This window comes from Schistocerca piceifrons, chromosome 4 (assembly GCF_021461385.2).
Source record: "Schistocerca piceifrons isolate TAMUIC-IGC-003096 chromosome 4, iqSchPice1.1, whole genome shotgun sequence".
Lineage (NCBI taxonomy): Eukaryota > Metazoa > Arthropoda > Insecta > Orthoptera > Acrididae > Schistocerca > Schistocerca piceifrons.
Window position 1 is genome coordinate 710,206,102 of NC_060141.1, and position 24,364 is coordinate 710,230,465.

The following is a 24,364-nucleotide window of genomic DNA, read 5'->3' on the forward strand; positions in this document are numbered from 1 at the left end:
CCAGATCACCAGTTTCACTCTGCTAAAGCGGTGGTGGCATTTTGAAGTTTGTTACTTTGATTTTCATCATTTTACAAGATTGTAGCTGACAAACAACAGAAAACAATGAAAAGGGGGCAATATGTCTGAGAATGGTTGAAAAAAAGCTGTCATATGTTAATTTACTGACTAAAATCTTAATCACGGAAACAGAAGATGTCAAACCATTTTCATGTGAGTCCTTCATCTTATGACTAATTATTAATGTTGATATGATGTAAAATAGAAAAACAAAATTTGTCAATGGGAGGGGCAGTTGCAGTCAATAACATCAAGTATAACTTGAGATTTCTCTCAACAGGCAGGTCATTTGAATGCTTGAAATTTCCTGCTGTAATATCATAAAATACAATTAGCAAAAAGTTATTGAAACCTATGAAGTAATTACATCTGTACTGCAATGATATATTCAGGTAATTAATGTAAATAATGTGACCATTCTGATTCGTATTTCTTAGTCATTGCATATACAGTACATGTTGAGGCCTACTATGCTTGCTTCCTAGTTAAAGAAGAAAACAGGATGCTCAATTGATCACTGTAAAGTGATAAATATGACTACTGCGTAGACCTTTCAGCTATTTCTGTTCAGACTACTATGAAAACTGAATCTGAAAGATGTTATGCTCAAAGATGAACTGATCAATTGAAGAGTGCACATTAGCTGTGTGGCTAGTTCGTAAAGTTCTGCCAATGCTTGAATGGTGAATAATGTTAAACCATCAATGCTTGACCCCACAGGGTCGGTACACATTGAGAATGCTTTTGGGGCCATCAATACTGCTTGTAAATATTTCTGGTATTGGCAGTACATCTGTAAGTGCCCTCAAGTGGTCAATATGGTTACAAATTGATAATATTATGGAACACATGAGACCCTCTTTTCTTGTGTATAATGCAAAGCAATGATGGCAGTTGCTGTTCTGAGGTATGATGAACATAACCGCAACCTCATGAAATGCGGTGTATCCGAGGAGACAGCGGTCAAGAGCTTGTGGCAGAACTCGTCACACTCACTTTGTTTACAGCGATTAAAGCTAACCAATGCAAGCACAATCAAGAGAGAAATCGGTGCCTAAATCAAACTGTTATTTCTGACTTACATTGATTACATGGAACTACCCCCACGCTGGCGTCAGGAGCTGACACATTACATGTTATAGGCCACACAGGCACAGCACATAGAAATAATGTACACTGTTTAAAAGTAAGGAAACTTTTTTGTGTACATTCCTCCACTGATTGCTAGCTGCAGGTAGCTTCTCTGTCCAAAAGAGGGTGGTTACCACTCTTATCAGAATCACTGGAACCTTCCAAAGTGGATGAGTAGCTTGAAGTAATTTGTGTCATCACAACAGCCCTCCAGTCCATTTCTGTGACTTTTTCTAGGTCCTGAATAGTCAGTTTCTCAACTTCACTCATAATAATTTTTTTATTTCTGCAAGTAACATAGCCTTTTACTTCCGTCCAAATAAGTTCAATAGTGTTAAAGTGGCAGTGATAAGGTGATATTCTTATGACTATTTATAAGCTATCTTCTCGATAACATAGGTTGGAAACTGTGGCTTGTGAAGTGACACAAGTACTTCATCCGCAGTAACTCAGTGTTGTTGTAACTATTGAATAATGGCTTCCTTTCGAGAGGACGATGTTGGAGTCTTTATCCTTCAAAACTAAACGGTATGTGGCAGTGTCAATAATAGTTATTGATGAATTTTCTAAACTTAGTAACATTGTATTTTCGAACCAATTTAAAAATGTTTCATGATTCATTTCCTCATGGTACTCTGACGTTTTCTTGGATATGAAAAGCAGTTGACAGCTGGAAATAAAGCTATGGTACATACCAGCATGCAAATGAACAATTGTACCACCTTTTACAGTGGGGAGTGTCACACTTCTCCTTTGTTGTCCTCCAGCCTTTCTTAACAGTATGATCTGCATTCACCCATGTTTCATTGATCCAAACAATGTCTTCGAAATTAATGTCTTTCATTTCACATAAAAATCTGCGTCAGCATGCGGCTATGTGTTCTCGTTCCACCAACATTTTACGACCTGTAATATTTTCGTATTTAAAGCTGAGACTCTGCAGAACCAGTTGCAACGATGATCTGCCCCCCCTCCCCCAAATCTCTCTCCAGAGGTATCTTGGTTCTTTCGTGTGTGGTGCACACGGGTGCCTGGAGCTATTGCAGCCAATTCTTCCTCCCCTGGCTGAATTTCCTTCACCCTGCCCTCCCTCCATATCCTCACTCCTTCGCCTTTGCCCCGTCCTTCCCCCCCTCATGGTGTTCTGATTTATATCGACCTGACTATCCAACTGGTTCCCTGTACTGCTTGCAATTTTGTTCCTTCTGCCTGTTCTTTCATTCTTTTTGCGTTTAGGTCCTCACTTGAGGTTTTACCTCCACTTCTAAATTTCCTGTTTTTAGTGTGAGTCATTTGGGGAAGAACCACCTCCCTAGCGTCTATGGTGTGGATTCCTCTTCCCCCACTTCCTTCCCCTCTCCCTTCCCCACTGTAGCCCACTTCTACCCTGCTAGGTCACCAGCATGTGTAGCCAGTCCGTGATGTGGGGCTGTTATGATGTACCCAGCCAGATGGCCGAGCCTTCAACACAGGGATCACACTACTGATATCTGAGCTATTCCCTCCCCATGTATGCCAAGAAGTGGTTGCTTATATTCTTGGAGCATCAGAACTCTCACAAATGGCTGCCGTGCCAGGTGGTCCATGCTGTGGCTTGGTGATGCCCTAGGGAGAGCCCACTTCGGGTGGTACCAGGGCGGATGCGTGGAACATGAAACGTATCAAGCTACAAAAATCTGTTCGTTCTCAGATGGTCTTCTCTTCAAGTGGTGAAGGATCATCGAATGCTCCTTTGTATGACCAGGCAGCCTTCCTTCGCCGTCTTGGGATGAAACACTTTCTCCGCTACCTCGTCTGTACTAGGATGGATGGGGACACATTCACTGCCACAAAGCCATTGTTTTTTGTGGAGCATATAGAGGACAAGTTTGGTGAAGTGGAGTCTCTTAGTAAGATGCGGTCAGGCTCCCTGTTGATATAAGCCTCTTCTGCCACCCAATCTGCAGCTCATGGTGCTTATGATCGTCTTGGCAATATCCTAATGTCTGTTATTCCTCACCAGTCTCTGAATATTGTCTGGGGTGTTATCTTCCTTAGGGACCTCATCCTGCAAACTGATGAGGAACTCCGGGCTAATCTGGAGCAATGCAGTGTTCATTTTGTTCGGCTTGAGCAGAAGGGTTGCAAAGGTAACTGCACTGATAACGGCTTCTTCGTTCTGGATTTTGGGGGGTACCCTGCCAGAGAAGGTCAACATTGTGTGTTACAGATGAGATGTGAAGGTGAACATCCCAACACCCATGAGGTGCTTTCAGTGCTTGCATTTTAGGTTCTGCCACCTGTGTGTGTCAGTTATCTTGACCGCCACTCAGCTTGCTTGCCAGATTGGCTAGCTTACAAGAGAGAAAAGAAGATGCAAGAGTACAAGTCTGTGGATCACCTGTCCTATGCTGAGGCTTGCCAAAAGTATGAGAGACTCTATCCAGTGTTTCTATCTTTCACTTTTGCCTCTGTTACATCCTATCCCCCTCCTACCTCTTCCTTACTCCAGCCCTGTCCTCCCTCTCCCATCCCCCTCCCCCTCCCATGCAGTTCCCACGACGTCCCGTCCGGGAGTCTCTCCCTTCCCCGGCTGAAGAAGTGCCCCCTTCTTTGGCACCTGCCAGTGATCGGGCTCCCTCCTGGGACCCCTCTCCTCAGCGTCTCTCAAGCCGGAAGATTCCTACAACCATCGGCCACGAGATGCACCATCTGTGTGCACCAAGGTCACCTGCTCTTTTTCGGTTCCAAATCTTTCAGACACCTGTACTCCCTCTGTGTCCTGCCCTCCTCTGCCTTAAAAGAAAAAGAAACATAAGTTCCAAGACAAGGCCGCCCCCCCCCCCCCCCCCCCAGATGCTCCCGGAGGTGCCATCTTCCCCCTTGCAACCTGAGATCTTATTTATAGATGTCACCCCATCCTTGTCGGTGACGACCATTGACAGAGCGACGTGACATCCTCTCTGCTTTTTTATGTCTAACCTGGACTCTCACGACATGTTCATCCAGTAGAACTGCAATGGATACTATCATCGCCTACCGGAAAAAATCCTCGCCTCCTCCTATTCTGCATTCTGTTTTGTTCTTCAAGAACACCATTTTGTGGTTATCAGGCATTCTGTTGGAACCAGGTCCCCGGTCCTCCTGCCTGGTCTGCACTTTGGCTCACTCTGATGTCATTAGTGTCTGGATCCTCCTATGTATCAACCTGGAAGCAATAAAGTTTAGAGTGCAAACGACTCCGGCAATCACCATTAGCAATGTCTGCCTCCCTTCAGGTAGGCTACTTCCTTACATTGAACTTTCTGGCTTAATCCAGCAATGTCTGCCCCCGTTTCTCTTCCTTGGGGACTTCAATGCCCCCCACCCATTGTGAGGGAGTGCCACTTCAACAGGTAGGGGTCTCGATTTGTCTCCCCTCAATGATGGTTCCCGTACCCACTTCAGTGCCGCTCATGGCACCTTTACTGCTATCGATCTCATGATCTCCTCCCGTGCTTCCCTACATTGGTCATCCCATGATGACCTTTGTGACAGTGACTGCTTTCCGGTGATTCTATTGTTCCCCGGTTGCCACCAAGTAATCACACATTGGGCATTCCGCAAGGCCAATTGGCCTTTATTTACGTCTGCTGTGCACTTCGACACTTCCTCTCGAATTCCGTTGATGCAGTCATGCAAGGCACCTCTGCCACTATTTTTCAAGCTGCTGGCACTGCTGTCCCCCTATCCACAGGTCCCCCTCGTCATCGACGTACCATGGCAGTCCAAGGATGTCCCAGTCACTGTCCAGGATGGCTGACGGGTGCTTCAGCGATTTAAATGACACCCTTCACAGACCAACCTCCTCGCTTTTAAGCATCTCCCTGCTAAGGCTTATTACCTTATTAAGCAGAGAAAAAGGGAATGCTGGGAGCACTATGTTTCCTCCCTGGGAGCGTATGCCTCTTCATCGCAGGTTTGGTCCAATCTCCGTAGACTTCTGGGCCGCAAGCAACAGTCAACTGTCCAGGGTCTTAACCTTCTAGGTGCTCTGAGCACTGATCCATTGGTTCTTGCAGAACACCTCGCGACACACTTTGCGACAGCATCGGCACCCTCTTCCTATCCCGCCTCATCCTGCACCATTCTGAGCCCTATAATGAACCCATCACTGAATGTGAATTCTAGCAGGCTCTTCCCTTTTCACGAGACACGGCCAAGTCCCAAATTCCATCCACAACCCGATGATCCAACACTTGGACTTTCCCCAGAGGCAATATCTCTTCAGGGTCTTCAACCACATTTGGCTCACGTGTGCTTTTCCGTCACAATGGTGAGGCAGTATAGTTATCTTCATCTCTAAGTCCGGGAAGAGCCCAACGTCTCTAGACAGCTACTGCCCAGTTAGCCTGATGAATGTACTTTGTAAACTGCCTGCTTCAGATTATGTTGGGTACTCGAATCTTGGGGCCTTTTGTCCCCATATCAGTGTGGCTTTCACTTTTCTTACTTTCCTACCTGTGTCTTATTAAAATGTCATTGTTGATTTGCTTCATGTTTGGTCATGCCATTCCATTTAATTGTGAACTGTGAAGTTTTCTCTGTGAACAGGAACCAAGCTGCATGCATGAATGCATGCATGCATGCTCTTCACGATTACATAATAGGAAGAGTTACACATGGTAGCTCTCAGTTGTCTCTGATTTAGGCAGCAGAATTTCTGTGGACTTGCCAATAGTGCAGTCCCCTTTTCTCTCTTTCGTTGTATGAAAAAACTGCTTCTTCTGCAAATTGTTATTGTCCATTTTTGCTGATACTTGCTAAATATTTCGTTAGACATATATTGAAGAAGACCTCTTTTAGTACCTAAGTGGACTAAAATTTTCCAATAGAGATTATATGCTTCATAGCTCATCAAAATCAGATATTTTTAATAGTGAATTAATTCAGAGATCTCTCCATCTGTAAATGTTTCCAAAAACTAATGTCAGTTATTTAAACAGACCAAACTTACATTTTTTTTAATATACATTTCAGCTTCAGGTCATACAAATGTTACCATTACTAGTTTGGACTGCGTACTAAGTTGCCGTCTGTCATCTTATGATTGGAATGTGTTACATAGTAACTTCACAAATTATGTGATGGTGACTTGGTAGTAAATTGAAACCAGCAATTATACCAATTGAGTGAACTGATGTTGAAGTATATAATTTAAAACTTATACCGACTTGACTTTTGTTTGAAAGTGTGTGTACAGAATGTAATACTTGTCTCACTGTTTATTGTTTCAGTTACGCATAGTAATTGTTAATATTGTTTTACCAATGGATCTGTAACACTCTTGAATTCTAAGTGTCTTTATTGTTCTTTCACAGTGAAGACAATGCCTCATCTCTGTCAGAAACCATGAAGCTTGGAGCATTTGCAGATAGTAAAAGGCATCCTTTGAAAGCAGTTGAACCAGAGCTCATTATTCCAAATGTTCCATTCAGTAGTTTGTTAACTCCAAAGCAACAATCACCATTACAAAGTCCAATGCCACAACAGCAAAACAAAGATCAGCAACAACCATCAAGGGAAAGTGAAGCGGAAGACGAAGGGAATGGTAATCTTACACCTCACTGTCATTCACCAACAGAATCAAGGCGATCAAGCTGTTCTGTAAACGAAGATTTTATTATGGTGGACTTGGTGAGTGTAAAATACGGTGTGAATAATAAACTTCAGACTTTGTGTTTCATTTACAAGATTTATTAAAAATCTTATTTGTTTGATCATCACCCTAATTTTGAAACAGCTTTATTCTCACTTTACAGTTACTGGGTAAGTGTGTGTCAATGAACAGAATTTCTGCACTTGCATTGTGCCAAGAAACGATAGTAGTGATGGCCTGTCTTTGTAAAAGACTATACTTGCAAGCCTCATTGTTAACACTTCTCTTACAGTGACTTTTTCCAGTGGCACTTAAATAATGCATAGAATGTTACTTTAAAAGTGCATTTGTCTGATTGTAATACTGAAATCTTCATCTGTCTGGTTTGAGTGTGAACATGGGTACAGCACTAAAATTTTGATTAGATGTTTCCTTCCCTATTTCTGTCACATTTGTAACATTGATATGCCTCTCGCAGTTATTTTCACTGTCAAACAAAATTACAAAATGCTTGCAACAAAATTTAGTCCTGTGCTTAACCTTGCTTTTTTTCCCAATGTTTCTCTCTTCAGTGGTTCCTAAGGTTATTATTGGAATTGGCTTCACAGCACCTCTAAAAATTTATTAAAAGCCATGAAAAAAAACTACCGTATTTACTCGAATCTAAGCCGCACTCGAATCTAAGCCGCACCTGAAAAATGAGACTCGAAATAAAGGAAAAAAAAATTTCCCGAATCTAAGCCGCACCTGAAATCTGAGACTCGAAATTCAAGGGGAGAGAAAAGTTTTAGGCCGCACCTTCAAATCGAAATAAAGTTGGTCCATTCTAATATGAGACACAATTTAGGTATAATGAATGACGATACAGCTACAGTAGTTTCGTTCGAGTCGTAAGCTTAGCAGTTAAGCTTTACCAGATAGCCATTGCTATGCGTCAGGCGCTCCGTCCGTATTTATAAGGGTACCCTTCCTTTTTCACGTGCTTCGTCTGGTTTGGATCGATTGCTTATTTTGCTTTGATCTGATAAGTGCCGTTTTCTTTGTTATTGGTGTTTACGTCACTCTAAGGTGAAAATGAATTACTGCGCTGTGTCATACATTGTTTGTCGCATTTTGATAGTGCGTGTTTACGGCCTGTCGCCGCTCGCGGCATGGCTTGCTTTTGTGCGCGCTACCGCCGCTTACAATTAAAAAACGAGAGAGGGATCATCTCATCAGTGAAACAATGGCAAGAGACTGCTATTTGTTGTTACTTACACTGCTGCTTTCGTTGATAATGATCAACAAGAACCAAATAATAGACTGCGTATGATAGAACATGTTCTGAACGAGAGTTAGGCGAAAATTTTTCTCCGTTTGAAAATCTTTGTGGCCGCTTCTTTAGTACGTCAAATTCTGCACAGAAATTAGAGTCGTCTTAGATTTAAAAATCTAGTCAGTTGCCCTGCTTCATTTCTGACTGTATCACTATTAGGCATAAGAATAATACGAATATAAACATGACACGATACGTATATTCTTCCGCACTTGCTGTTGTCTCACTCTAGTTTCGTAGTTTATTAGGCAGACAGGATTTAAATGAGATAGCAGGAAACACGAAAGAATACATGGAAAATGTTTATATTCGTATTACTCTTATGGTGAAGAGAATACTGCATGTGATTCACATTTCATCAGGTTCCTATTAGCAACCATCTCTTCTCACAGGTAGGAAAATATTCAGAACGTAGAGCTTGGCCATATTGACAAACATCCCAAACAGTTTTGCCAGTCGGATTTTCGTAGTACATTGAAATTCTGCTACATTCGAATATGAACAATACGGAATTTGTATTATTTCGTTGGATAATGTATGAAAATGCAGTGGTCGAAACTCGGGGCGGAGAAAAAAAGCTAGTCTTCCATCTTTCTTTCTTTTTTTTTTTTTATTTTTTATTTTTTTAATTTATTTACTGACGCATTGGTTTTGGTGCCAGTATTTATCTTTGTGCCTACAAAGCATGCCTGTGTAGCGCTACATATATTCTACTGCAGAAGTTAGTTGTGGTGGCACCTACCAACATTTTTCAAAACTTCCGCTTGCTTTGCACTCGATTCTAAGCCGCAGGCGGTTTTTTGGATTACAAAAACCGGAAAAAAAGTGCGCCTTAAATTCGAGTAAATACGGTACACACAAAAAAGATAAAGTGCAATCACATTAGTAGGATTATGTTGTAATTTTATGGTGAGATATTTGATATGTGTGCCCTTTGTTTTCAGAAAACCCCATTTGCTGGGAGCAATGCCAACAGTGACTTAGGAGCATTCTATCGTGAATGTCAGAGTGCTCCCCAGCTCAAGACTTTCATGGAACAGCCAACTCTTGCGGAACAAGTTAGTGACATCTCAAAAACACTTGAAGCATTCGAATCAAGTATGCGTGAATATGATGATATGTTAAATTCTCTTTGTATAAATGATAACAACAACTAACCTAGCACAGACCATGAAACTATGTATTTAGATGTGTAATATACAGATTACATGAGAGACTGTGTGTGTGTGTGTGTGTGTGTGTACGTGCATCTCATACATAAAAATGGCATATCAAGAGTTGTCAGGCTAGTTCTCTCTCTCTCCCTCCCCCCCCTCTCTCCCTCCCCCCCTCTCTCCCCCCTCTGTCTCCCTCCCCCCCTCTCTCTCACTCCCCTCCATCCCCCCCTCTCTCTCTCCCCCTCATAAGTGGGTGGCTGGATGTGCATGCATGTGTGTGGGTGTCCCCCTTTCCCTACCTACTATGTGCAGAGAGAGAGAGAGAGAGAGAGAGAGAGAGAGAGAGAGAGAGAGAGAGAGAGAGAGAGAGAGAGAGATGTGGGAAGGATATATAATCATGTCTTATTTTGTTGCTGATGATTTTGCAAGACTGTTTATGTAATTCTTCAAAGATTTACATATTAATTTTGTTTTACTATGTTTTTAAGGACATAAAATTTATTTTGTACTGATAAATGTAAAAATATATTTTAGCAAAGCTTTTGTTGAAGTGGAGTGTTTTGTACATAAATAATGTAAAGATATTTGTATATATTATATACAAAAAATGAAATGTACTAGTCATTGTTATAAGGAAAATGACACTCCAAAGCTTCATTGAGGCCTTTGTGTTTTATGTTATGACTGTTTGGTGATGTTACAGTGTGCTGGCTCATACTGAGTCAAATGAAGTTTTATATAGCAAATAAGTGGAGCAGGTGTGATCAGGAAATGTATATAAAATGTATGAAGTCAGTTTTGTAAGTATTGGATTTAAAGTAGCCAATCTGAACAAACCTACTGAATCTAGGCAGGGTGTGTTTTTGACATTCTGCATTAGATTCTAGAGTTAAGTTTCATCACCACCATTTCTGATGAGTAAGTCCAAGGCCAGCCACACTGGCACAGTGAATGTGTGAACTAAATCAGTGGCTAGTGTTTTCAAATCACTGCATGACTTTCCTGAATAATATTTTTGTGCTTACCCCTCTTTCAGGTGAATAGGGTGATAGCTGCTTCAACAACACTAGACTGATGTCAGTGCCTGCCTCTTTCGAACTATTGTGCTGCAGTCTCTGGTGTCTTCACAGTTGATGGAAGTGAGCTAAGACTGCAACACAGTAGATATGTGCCATAGCTGTTAAAAGGACACACATAAAGCTTTATTGTTGCCTACTTTATCTTATGTAGGAATCAAGTTCCCTCTTTGACATTTAGTACCCTTATAATTATTTTCCCACATAGGACAGTTGCAGCTGTTCATCATATTGCATGTAGCAGAAGGCAAACATTCATAAAAAGTTAGGTACAATTTCACAGCCTAATGTCCAAAAGCTGTGAAGTGTCAAGTCATTTCACACAAATGCTGATCCAATTCAGCAAAACAGTTGTTGCTATTTTGACTGTGCCATTGTCACTTGATATTACATTAAGGCAGTTGCTTTGTATCAGTTTGGAATTTTTGTCAAAGCTCCTTTTATTTAAGATAGTTTTACTTTAAAATTATTTTTTGTTCTTACGTTACACTGCAGCAGAAGTAGCCATTTCTAAAAGAGTTCTCAGAAATACTGTGGTTGAAAAGTTAATCCTAAGTAATGTCTCAGCCGTGACGTTTACATTGGACTCCTGAAACCAGATTTCGTAAGCAGATTTCCCATTGCCACTTCTGGATGGTCATGTAAAGACTTCAAAATCAATTCTGGAAATTCGCCTCTGGTTATCAGTTTTCTAATTCCACAATAGATTTCCACTCCCATGTAAAAACAGCCGGTTTTGAAACATGCTTGGGCTGTCAGGTTTCATCTTGTTTTTAAAATGTTTTGGCTGATATGGATGGAGTGGCTTCTTTTACAGTGAAGGATAAGTGTAAATATTAGACTGAACCTGTTTACGGTGTGTCTGTCTGAAGAGAAATGGAATCAGTGCCGACTAAATCGTAAACTGTAACAGCTGCTTTCCAGGCACCGTATTTAACTGGACTAACAAATCTGCATCAGACCTTAACACGTAAACATGACAGTGGAAAAACAGTTTCCAAAATTCAGTTTTCGACTTTCAGAAGATGTAGTGAGTACGATCTTAGCAAATGTTGCCTTTGTGTGTTTCAGGAAAAAGAAAAGTAGAAACTGCTCAGCATTTGTATAATTCTGTATGAAAAATTGAGAGGGGGAAAAAACATGTTTTGGTTGAACTGTCCAACACATTCTTCCCTCAAATAGAGTGCTTGAAGCAGCCCCTGGCTTTAAATTTCCACATATCAAAACTTTTCTTAATGTGCAATGGTGCACAGGAGGAACACACACAATTTTCCGTCCTGTTGATGATAAGGTTGTTAGCTATTTAGCACAAGTGGGAACCAGGATGAGGCAGAAAATGGACTGATGTCATTTCAAAGATCAAAAAGCATTTGTCTGAAGTGATAGTGGAAAGCAAAATTTAGGGTTCTTGGGAGGAGTTTTTAATGTGAATCGCATTCCTCCAGTGCCTTAACTGCTGGGCCATTTCTGTAGAGTTGTGCACAGAAGACTGATGTTTGTGCCGCAAGTAATGTTTTAAACAGCAAGTACCGAGTATCCTACGCAGGAAATTGATGTCTGTTGTCTAGTTTGTTCCAGGTTGTGCCACCTAGATTCTGTTGTTGTGTATATATCCTGATCACACCTCCTACAGTGAGATCTGAGATTCATCATGTAAATACGCACTTAGTTAATATTTTTATATGTATCTGAAGTAATGGTTCTATTTGTAAAACTCCTATTTATTAAATTTAAAATGAGTTTGCAAAAAATGGTTTGATGATATCTTCCTTGTTGGTTTATTCTTAAGATTCAGTACAAGAACAGTGTTGTCTTTTACTGTTTGTTTGTGACTGCTTTTCGGTTTCATTTGATATTCATTTTCTTGCCTTCATAAATTTTGTAATGAATATCAAACAATAGAAAGGAACAAAAACTGGCATAGTATTATTCCATGTGCTTTATGAAACCCATGAAAAAGAATTTACATTTCTAAGGATTTCAAAAGGCCATATGTCATTTAGGTTTGGAATTACCAGTTTTATACATGTTTTGTGTTTTATAGATTTTTAGCGAGTCCAAAATTTCTTTTGGTTTACATTACATAACAAAAAATGGCAATTTTCTAACGAATGTCTGAAACAGCTACATTAGATTGTGAGAGATCATGAGACTTATGTTTGTGCTTGGGTTGTCAATATATTTAGAACAAAAAAACACAAGAATTGAGACATTGGAAGCCGCTTCTAGTGAAACAACAGATATTGATTTGTCTAGGAATTTGTAGAGAAACAAAATGGCGATTCTGTATATTTAAACTTGACAAAAACGAATACATTGAAGAAAGTTATTATGTACATTCTGTGTCATCGGATCTAAAAATATGCGTTTCAACCTTTTAAACACATACACACATTTAATCTGTTCATATTTATATGCTGAATAGCAATTTAAGATATTAATTCAGAGGCTATGAAAACCTGAAATATTTTTAAGGCAGAAAATCAGGCATTGTATTGAATAATTGATGTAAATGCTTTCAAATTATTAGGACAGGCAAGGCACGAAGTTCTGTTAGGTTGTGTGACAGGCGAGTTTATACATTTTGATTACATTGTACAAGTGCACTAATTAATTTAGGTATATATGATATTGTTCTAAAACTGATGTTCCTTTATCACAGTTTTACATTGTAAATCTTTAGTGATGTTAATCTTATAAGAAAGTCAGTGGCTAAAGGTTGTGAGAGTGAATTTAATGTATCGTATCACTGTCATCCTGGCTCAGATCTTTATGTATGAAACTGGCAGGATACTTTAAATAAAGACTGTATTTTTTGTTGCAATTAAAATGCATAGCTCGATCGATGCACATGCATTCATGTAACTATTTGCAAATTTAATATTGAAAATAAATTATTGCTGTAATGTAATGTCTGTGCCTGTATTTTACATTGAAATGGATTTATGTGAGTAATTAATGAATTAGAAACATTTTGAGTGTTGCGTTACACAGTATGTATATTGATAGCATAGGTCACCTTTTACTCACACATGAACATTTATTATTGATTATTCTGTAATAATTGCCCTTCAGTAGCACAATAAGTTACATATTTGGTGCCATAGTCACAAACTATTCATCACAGAAATAGCAGTTCAGTATTTTGCTATTTTGGTTATTCTGTCCTCTTTGTCTAGTAACAATGAGAATTATGTGCTGAACTATAAAATAATTGTGACTGAATCTCTTCATGATACAAGCTGTGTTGTATGAAATGAAGCTTGGTGCTGATACTGTTTATTATTGGTTACTTAAAAAATAAATAAAGACATAAGAACAGTATAATAACTGTAGGTATTGACATCACAGAAATACAATTGAGGTCAAGTTCCAAAATGAATTAATTAAAATTATTACCTTTTAATTTGGTCCTATTTTGCACCATCACCGACCCCAATTGTTTGTCAGTTTTGAAATGCATCCTGACAGTCTTTCTTCATTAGAACGTTGAGTGCCTTCTGTTATTTTGCTCGAATCTGTTCCATTGTATCAAAGTCTCACACCTTCAACTCGGGGAAGAGGTAGCTACATGGAGCTAATTCTGGTGAGTACAGTTTGTGCGAATGGCTGTAAGCAGTTGCGCATTATCACAGTGGAGAACCCAGTCGTTTGTATGCCACTTTGCAGATGTTTTCTCCTATGTCCTTACTCAAACGTCTTACGTCATACGACTATAACACTCTACTAGCTATATGACCAGAAGAAATGAACTCTCTATTAACAGTCCAGTAAACAAGGACTTAATACTTTTCGGCCGAGATGGACAAACTAGTCTGATTTAAGCTAGTTGGTATCTGATGATTGAGGACTAAGTTGCGTGACGTCAGGTACTGTCTGTAGGCAACTGCCACAGTGCATTACTTTCTGTGGTGATAGATAATCACTTCAAAATCTGTCTCTGACAAAAATAAAGTAAAAAATTACAAATTCACATGCAGGATAGATATCTATAGTTGGTCTAAGTGTGTCAAAAATTTGTTCTCAATTTTAATTGGGGGCAAGGTTATTTAATTTTTTTGAAACTAATGAAATTTTCCAGTTCATAAACAGCGTAAAACTTATGTCATATCTCAAAAACTATTGAACTCAAGGCAGAAATTTTTTTATTGATTATCAGAATACCTTATTAAACACCGACTCTTTCCAAAGTTCTGTATGCTATTGCCATTCTTATATGTTGTTGTTGTTGTGGTCTTCAGTCATGAGACTGGTTTGATGCAGCTCTCCATGTTACTCTATCCTGTGCAAGCTTCATCATCTCCTAGTACCTACTGCAACCTACATCCTTCTGAATCTTGGTCTCCCCCTACGATTTTTACCGTCCATGCTTCCCTCCAATACTAAATTGGTGATCCCTTGATGCCTCAGAACATGTCCTACCAACCGATCCCTTCTTCTACTCAAATTGTGCCACAAACTTCTCTTCTCCCCAGTCCTCTTCAATACCTTTTCATTAGTTATATGATCTACCCATCTAATCTTCAGCATTCTCCTGTAGCACCACATTTCGAAAGCTTCTATTCTCTTCTAGTCCAAACTAGTTATCGTCCATGTTTCACTTCCATACATGGCTACGCTCCATACAAATACTTTCAGAAACGACTTCCTGACACTTAAATCTCTACTCAATGTTAACAAATTTCTCCTCTTCAGATACGCTTTCCTTGCCATTGCCAGTCTACCTTTTATATCCTCTCTACTTCGACCATCATCAGTTATTTTGCTCCCCAATTAGCAAAACTCCTTTACTACTTTAAGTGCCTCATTTCCTAATCTAATTCCCTCAGCATCACCCGACTTAATTAGACTACATTCCATTATCCTTGTTTTGCTTTTGTTGATGTTCATCTTATATCCTCCTTTCAAGACACTGTCCATTCCGTTCAACTGCTCTTCCGAGTCCTTTGCTGTCTCTGACAGAATTACAATGTCATTGGCGAACCTCAAAGTTTTTATTTCTTTGCCATGGATTTTAATACCTACTCTGAAATTTTCTTTTGTTTCCTTCACTGCTTGCTCAAGATACGGATTGAATAACATCGGGGATAGGCTACAACCCTGTCTCACTCCCTTCCCCAACCACTGCTTCCCCTTCATGCCCCTTATATAAGCTTATGAAAATTGTTTCTATTCGATTGTGTCAATATTTAAGTCTTAACAAGTATGAGGTTTTAAAGTCTCAATTTCTTACAAATGCCATATAAAAAATTCTGAAAACCACACTCAATATCACTCTCAGTAGTATCTCTAAGCATGTCAGAAATCTTTTCTGTATTTTAATTAGGGCTGATGTTACATTGATTATTGGAATAGGAGAAATGTTCACAACTGGAAAAGTTTTCCACTTACCACTGCATATCCTGAACACGAAATAACATGCACGCACGTGTGATCTCCGACAAAGTCTTTGTTGGTCGAAAGCTCATTTTTCACAGTCTTTCTGTTGCGCCTATTGCAACTCAGCATCTCTGCTAGAAAGTGAGTAGCAACTATCCTTTTCATAATGTTGTTACTCATTAATGTGTCTCATATCGGCATTGAGACATAGTTAAACTTTACAGTACGATGTTAATGAGCATAATACGTATTTTTCTTAATATTGGTACCTTAAGATGTAGTTACACCTTACAGTAGGATGCTAATGTGCATAATATGTATTTTCCTTAATATTGGTACCTTCATTATCCAGTGTGATGTGATTCACATGATAACAATATTGTATAAACAATGGAGAGTTTGTTCTTATTGAATTACACTTTGGTTACACTTGATTATTTATTGTAGGTGTTGTAATTTTGCCAGGTGTTAATACAAAGCATTTTATTAGAAGTTCTTACATAATCTCCGATATTTTCAGTTTACTTCCCGATTCTATTAATATCACTGATTATGTTTAGTGTGAGACATAGTTGTCCATCACACAACAATTGTAAAATAAGTTTTCCTTTTCTTTTCAGCACTACTTATGAAGAAACGTTTTATTTGTATTTCAATGGAATCCACTTACTATATTTTTATGCTTTTAAAATTTTCAATGTAGTTGTAGTCTTGTATTTAGTGAGTGATTAAGGTAGGATGGAGTACACTAATTAAGGTGTCGTGCCAGTAAATAAGACTAGCAAGTCACAGTGCACTGAAAAAGCTTATTTATGTACTGTGTGTGTGTGTACTTTTCAAGTTAGTGTCAACTGGTGTGTTACATTTACGTAGACAGAAAAAAAATTCTTTTTTTTCACTGTCTTTGTGGGGGAGCCTTATGTTGTTTAATAGAGAGATATGGAGCACTATGCATAATAATTGTGGAGTTTCTCCTTAACTGTCGAAGCATGTAGCCTTCAAATCATATCACAAAAGTACTGTTGTCCATCTCGGTAGTCGGAGGTGATGTTTGAACTGAATAACAGACATCTACAAATTAAACCTTTCAAAGTTCCTGCATGCGCTACAGTGATTATCTTCCCTTTGCCAGTCAAAGCTGCCTTACTGCCTACCATTGATGGTATTGTCTTTCTAGCATTGTATTATTTTATTATTATTATTATTATTATTATTATTATTATTAGTTCTGCATTTACCCATGTATCATAATACCAAATGATATCGTGGAAATTTATCCCTTCTTATTCCCTCAGAATACAGCAGCAGCAAGCAGTAATATCTTGCCCTTCTATTAATAATGCTCAGCCACAAATAGATTTATGGCAGAATGCTAACTTATTCACAACCTGTAACAAGGAAGATTTATTAACCTGAAACTGGTCAACTGCTGCAAGGATGGCATGTAGCTTTTTAAATGTCGGATGCTCCTTCCTTGAATATTATGTGAGCATCTCACAACGAATCGCATCCTGAATAGCCAAGATTTGTGACCATCCTGTATAAGTGCTACTTCTTCCCAGCCATCGCCAGTTTTCATGATTCACCTAATCTTTTAGCCATTTTCCTTCCTAATTGTTATTAGTGATTGCAACTGTTCTGTAAAGCAACAGATGTTCACTTCACCACTTTAGGCAAAGGAATGACAGACATTCCCCCAACCCTATCTCTTGCACATAACCATACCTCACCAGACACTTTTGAAAGTGTCTTAGGAGTGAGCAGTCTCAGTCTGTCAGTCTTTTGCCTACTTCTATCAAACACAAAGCTAAAAGTTACCCAAATCTTGTACAGTAACAGCTCACTGTTGAGGAGTGGCTGGTGCAGTGCTTTAAACAGCATAGCGCAAGTTCCAACACGATGATAGTTGACAGTGCCAGGCTCTCAGTGGTGTAGTAGCGGCAGGACCTGTCAGGTGACCACTAGTTTAAATTGGACTGTGACAATTGCATGGTTTCATGGTGATACTCACGAACCCAAATTTCATCAGCAATGACATTTTTTTTTGTAACATCTTGAAACAGTTGTATAAGTTCCTGACAGTGTTCAGTGTTGGGGCGGAAAAGAAACATTAATTTTATTAAAAAACCTAGGCTTTTTAAAAATTTCATCAGTGATGGGTTCATTGCTTCCAAGTCGTGCACAAAGTACCTATCAGCTACTATGGTAGAAATAGCACACAGAAGTAATAAGTTTTGTAAAAGCACTTTATAGAAACGTACATGTTCAATTTAGTACACTATCTAAATTAAATTGAACCTGTTATAACATTTATTATAACAAATAAAACAAGCAATTGTCGACAAAATAATTTAACAGGATAGCACTCCATGCAGTACGTCTCCCCTGACTTTCCCAGAATCTACCCCTTTTCCTAGACCTCTCCAGTCCTTTTCCTCCTCCCCTTCAACCCTTTTGCATGAAGAAAGAGCCACTGGCTCCAAAAGCTCGCCAATTACAACTGTCTTTTATGTGTGTGTTCTGCCACCACTTGGTGAGAGATTTTTATCTGTCCAGTTAAATTATTATAACAACTGTTTGAGCGTTGTTCTATCAAATTGCTGATGTCATAGTTACGAGGGCTACCGATTTGTACGAATATGTGTCAAGGAGAATCTATGAAGCTGAAAAAGGCTTCTATGGCCTTGGTGGTGTTGGGCCAAAAGACTGCCCGGTGTCGACAGACTGACATATTATTGTGAATGAAGAACTTAGCATTTGGGTTTACTGTGGGATACTTTGCCATGTCGTGTCAATAAATCTATAGCATGTGAATATTTGCTTGGCTAGCTTGCCAACTGGAACAGTAATACCTCTCAGAGCGATGAAATGAATGCTTCACAAGCTGCAGGGTGAGGAAAGGTTCATGGAAGCAGTACTGGCAACTTCACAATCCATAGCAGTTATTTTCTATGGTTGAAACTATTCATGGAAATAACAAGCTTTTGTGAGAGTGCATATGTAGAGATGTTCACATTAAATGCAGTGCTTATTTGGAGTATCAAAATTAAGTCAAGGGTGTTATAACATAATTATTCAAATAGAATGCAATGAATGACATTTTAAACTTTTCTGATCGTGTCGCATTTGTGGTATTGATACAATTACCCAGTTCTAAGTAATTAATCATCCCCTTATGTACTCGCCCATTTTCTTCCATTGGCAGCACTGCCCGATGTTTATAATTATTTCACCCTGTATCGAAGGGCTCCATTAGTTGCTCCTGATTCCTAAACCAGCACAAATTTTATTTGTGCTTCATGCAAAAAAGTGATCAATATTTCCAGTATGGGGAAAAATGCTTCAGAAAGTCATGCCTAGAGCATAAAGCATTGGAGTTTAAGAGCAAAAGTTGCTGCCACTAGATGCATTTATGCTGCATTCTGAAACATGAACAGCAGATTTCAGCACAATCAATTGTACTTCACTCCAGGCCATTTTTATGAATGACTTTTACACAATTTATAATATTTTATGTCTTCTGTTTACACTGTCTAGAAGTTTGTTTGAAATGTCACAGATTTATTATTAAATATAAAACCTGTATTAGCTATTGATATGGGGCAAACAATAGTCTTAAGTGGTTTAGTTTCTGGATGATTTCGTAACGCCCCTCACCCTCGACTCTTTATAGAAGCAAACTCCTGTGTATAAAACATCTCCAAACGTCTAGAAGAAACATAGTACAGAAGTAATAAATTAAAATATCTTTAAGCTAAAGTTTTACCACATAAACAGCGAACATTTAGCAAGCAATAAACTGTTTCATTTTTATTATTTTATGGGTTTATAAGAGAAGAAATTTAAGAAAAGATTTGAAATAATGAGTAATGTTTATTGGAAGACCCTACACGCTTCACTTCTTGAATACTGGATGAATGTAACCTGGGTAATTTGCACGGCGTGAGTTTTGCTTCCTCAACACATAAGCAGTTTCTAACTTGAATACCTGCCTTGTTGTATTAAACCTCTACTAGGCAAGTTGCAAATGGAACCGGGTTTGACCGTTGGCCATTTAGTAATATAAATGAACGTGATTTTCAGCAAGTGTTAGGTTAGCTTTACGAGCCAAAAGCAAGTTCAGATGTCATGCAAATTGAGACTTGAGTTCCACATTTGCCCCATCACACACAGGGGGTTATTCTCAATGGCAAGAGCAAAAAACCTCAGCTTCCATTGTCCTCCTCAAAACATGCAACGAAAATGGTTATGGAAGGAAACTATCCATCGTTCACAGCAGTTTTCTGAGGAACAAAGTGGGAATTTTGTTTTAATTTTGAGAAAATTATATTGTAACAATTTTTTGGCTGAAGTAAAATTCATTTGTGTTGTTATTAACTAGATAACATAGATTATCATTTTTAATATGTGTTCCAACATCAAACAAAGGAATATACCTGAAGCCACAGAAAAATCCAATGAAACAGTCTACAACACAGTCCTATTTACTATAGGATTGTTTTACACAAGCTGAAATTTCGTGGTACTTGCACACCATCAGAAGCCTTTTGTCAATTCACAGCTTAATGCACTGTGTAGCATTATTCCCTTCGTTATTTCTGGATAGCCAAATTGCAAAGCAAATGCTGCAATAGCAGAAATCAAAACTTTGTTACAGCAGTGTGTATGGATTTGCACCATACATGAGACATAAACTTACTGACTTTCTTGACAAATGTGAAATGATCATACTTGGATTTGATGAAAGCTTGATACTCTTTCTTGAAAGACCTAGATTGGTGTACATGTAAGATTTTTGGGACCATGATAAATAATTAATAAAGACAATTCCATTTCTCTGAAATGTACAAGGGCAAATGATTTGCTTGAAGTTGTAAAAATATTGTTGGATTTGGAAACCCTTAATAATAATAATAATAATAATAATGCAGTTATCAATTAATGGACCAAATGTGAATTTAAATTTTTCAACGACTAACGAGGAACTGAAAAACCTCAAATTGCCTACAATTGCTACAAATTGGTATCTGAAGTTTGCGTGTATTACCTGGTGCTTTCAAAATTGGCATATCCAAAACTAAGACACTCATGTTTAATAATAGTATTATTTTTTTCACGATATGCCTGTACGGTGATCAGAACAAACTGAGAGAACCGTATCTTTATCTTTCCTACGTCATTTTGTGGAACAGGATGGGTCGGAAATGCCATAACAACTGGAAAAGCCTGGAAATCCTCAAACACAGTCGAACCTATGTTACTGAGATTAATAAAAATCAAAAACCATTTCTTAGTCATCAAGTTTTAGGCACCTTAAACAGCAAAAATAGTCTACATGAAAATTGACCTGAAGGATGGGAACAAACGCATTACGGCAAGACAGAACTAAAAAAATTAAGAATGTATCTAAAGAAACTGTGTTGCTGAAGGAACACGTGTTATTGGTGTGCTAGAGAAATTGCAGGAAAGATCAACCCCCTCCCCCACAAATAGAAGTTAATGTGTGTGATTTCCTGCTTAAGCCCAAAAGTCACATTATACCACAAAGCAGCTCAAAGACACAGTATGTCATGAAATTTTGGCATCAAACAGAACAACATTGGGTTCAAAGACAGACCACGTCAAACTTTAATTTTGTGGAGATCTGCAGAGAAAATTGAATTCACGACAACAGGAAGTCTTACAAGAAAATCCTCTAGATAAATTCTGGATTGATATAATAAAATTATCTTCAATGCCGTGCACAAATTTCTAAGAATTTGTGTGAATTATTCTAACACTCTTACATGGAAATGCTTCTGGTGAATGAATCTTTTTCTGTAAACTCCCAAATTATAGTTGAAAAGTCAAACAGAAAAATGCCTTATTGCTCAAAGATACATACTCGGATATGATACAGCCCAGGACACTAATGGAGTTGACAATTTCATGATGTGACTTACCAAACGAAAGTGCTGGCAGGTTGATAGACACACAAACATACACACAAAATTCAAGCTTTCGCAACGATTGCTTCATCAGGAAAGAGGGAAGGAGAGGGAAAGACGAAAGGATGTGGGTTTTAAGGGAGAGGGTAAGGAGTCATTCCAATCCCGGGAGCGGAAAGACTTACCTTAGGGGGAAAAAAAGGACAGGTATACACTCGCATACACACACATATCCATCCGCACATACACAGACACAAGCAGACAAGACCCACATCCTTTCGTCTCTCCCTCTCCTTCCCTCTTTCCTGATGATTGTTGTTGTTGTTGTGGTCTTCAGTCCTGAGACTGGTTTGATGCAGCTCTCCATGCTACTCTATCCTGTGCAAGCTTTTTCATCTCCCAGTACCTACCGCAACCTACATCCTTCTGAATCTGCTTAGTGTATTCATCTCTTGGTCTCCCTCTACGATTTTTACCCTCCACGCTGCCCTCCAATACTAAATTGGTGATCCCTTGATGCCTCAGAACATGTCCTACCAACCGATCCCTTCTTCTGGTCAAGTTGTGCCACAAACTTCTCCCCTCCCCAATCCTATTCAATACCTCCGCATTAGTTATGTGATCTACCCATCTAATCTTCAGCATTCTTCTGTAGCACCACATTTCGAAAGCTTCTATTCTCTTCTTGTCCAAACTATTTATCGTCCATGTTTCACTTCCATACATGGCTACACTCCATACGAATACTTTCAGAAATGACTTCCTGACACTTAAATCAATACTGGATGTTAACAAATTTCTCTTCTTCAGAAACGCTTTCCTTGCCATTGCCAGCCTACATTTTATATCCTCTCTACTTCGACCATCATCAGTTATTTTGCTCCCCAAATAGCAAAACTCCTTTACTACTTTAAGTGCCTCATTTCCTAATCTAATTCCCTCAGCATCACCGGACTTAATTAGACTACATTCCATTATCCTTGTTTTGCTTTTGTTGATGTTCATCTTATATCCTCCTTTCAAGACACTGTCCATTCCATTCAACTGCTCTTCCAAGTCCTTTGCTGTCTCTGACAGAATTACAATGTCATCGGCGAACCTCAAAGTTTTTATTTCTTCTCCATGAATTTTAATACCTACCCCGAATTTTTCTTTTGTTTCCTTTACTGCTTGCTCAATATACAGATTGAACAACATCGGGGAGAGGCTACAACCCTGTCTTACTCCCTTCCCAACCACTGCTTCCCTTTCATGTCCCTCGACTCTTATAACTGCCATCTGGTTTCTGTACAAATTGTAAATAGCCTTTCGCTCCCTGTATTTTACCCCTGCCACCTTTAGAATTTGAAAGAGAGTATTCCAGTCAACATTGTCAAAAGCTTTCTCTAAGTCTACAAATGCTAGAAACGTAGGTTTGCCTTTCCTTAGTCTTTCTTCTAAGATAAGTCGTAAGGTCAGTATTGCCTCACGTGTTCCAGTGTTTCTACGGAATCCAAACTGATCTTCCCCGAGGTTGGCTTCTACTAGTTTTTCCATTCGTCCGTAAAGAATTCGTGTTAGTATTTTGCAGCTGTGACTTATTAAGCTGATAGTTCGGTAATTTTCACATCTGTCAACACCTGCTTTCTTTGGGATTGGAATTATTATATTCTTCTTGAAGTCTGAGGGTATTTCACCTGTCTCATACATCTTGCTCACCAGATGGTAGAGTTTTGTCAGGACTGGCTCTCCCACGGCCGTCAGTAGTTCCAATGGAATATTGTCTACTCCGGGGGCCTTGTTTCGACTCAGGTCTTTCAGTGCTCTGTCAAACTCTTCATGCAGTATCGTATCTCCCATTTCATCTTCATCTACATCCTCTTCCATTTCCATAATATTGTCCTCAAGTACATCGCCCTTGTATAGACCCTCTATAAACTCCTTCCACCTTTCTGCTTTCCCTTCTTTGCTTAGAACTGGGTTTCCATCTGAGCTCTTGATATTCATACAAGTCGTTCTCTTATCTCCAAAGGTCTCTTTAATTTTCCTGTAGGCGGTATCTATCTTACCCCTAGTGAGATAGGCCTCTACATCCTTACATTTGTCCTCTAGCCATCCCTGCTTAGCCATTTTGCACTTCCTGTCGATCTCATTTTTGAGACGTTTGTATTCCTTTTTGCCTGTTTCACTTACTGCATTTTTATATTTTCTCCTTTCATCAATTAAATCCAATATTTCTTCTGTTACCCAAGGATTTCTACTAGCCCTCGTCTTTTTACCTACTTGATCCTCTGCTGCCTTCACTACTTCATCCCTCAAAGCTACCCATTCTTCTTCTACTGTATTTATTTCCCCCATTCCTGTCAATTGCTCCCTTATGCTCTCCCTGAATCTCTGTACAACCTCTGGTTCTTTTAGTTTATCCAGGTCCCATCTCCTTAAATTCCCACCTTTTTGCAGTTTCTTCAGTTTTAATCTACAGGTCATAACCAATAGATTGTGGTCAGAGTCCACATCTGCCCCTGGAAATGTCTTACAATTTAAAACCTGGTTCCTAAATCTCTGTCTTACCATTATATAATCTATCTGATACCTTTTAGTATCTCCAGGGTTCTTCCATGTATACAACCTTCTTTCATGATTCTTAAACCAAGTGTTAGTTATGATTATGTTGTGCTCTGTGCAAAATTCTACCAGGCGGCTTCCTCTTTCATTTCTGTCCC

General features: G+C 39.0%; 1 protein-coding gene across 3 annotated transcripts in view; it reads left to right on the forward strand.

The window, feature by feature from the left end:
- LOC124794630 (autophagy-related protein 13 homolog) overlaps nt 1-24,364 on the forward strand; it is a 75,882-nt gene that overhangs the window by 13,601 nt on the left and 37,917 nt on the right. Inside the window, exons 4-5 of one of the 3 annotated variants that reach the window (XM_047258138.1) lie at nt 6,531-6,846; nt 9,068-9,221. In XM_047258138.1, coding sequence (XP_047114094.1) covers nt 6,531-6,846; nt 9,068-9,221 — 470 coding nt within the window. Of the gene's footprint in view, nt 1-6,530; nt 6,847-9,067; nt 9,462-24,364 lie in introns of those variants that run through there. The other 2 variants (XM_047258136.1, XM_047258137.1) reach the window with 2 other exon arrangements.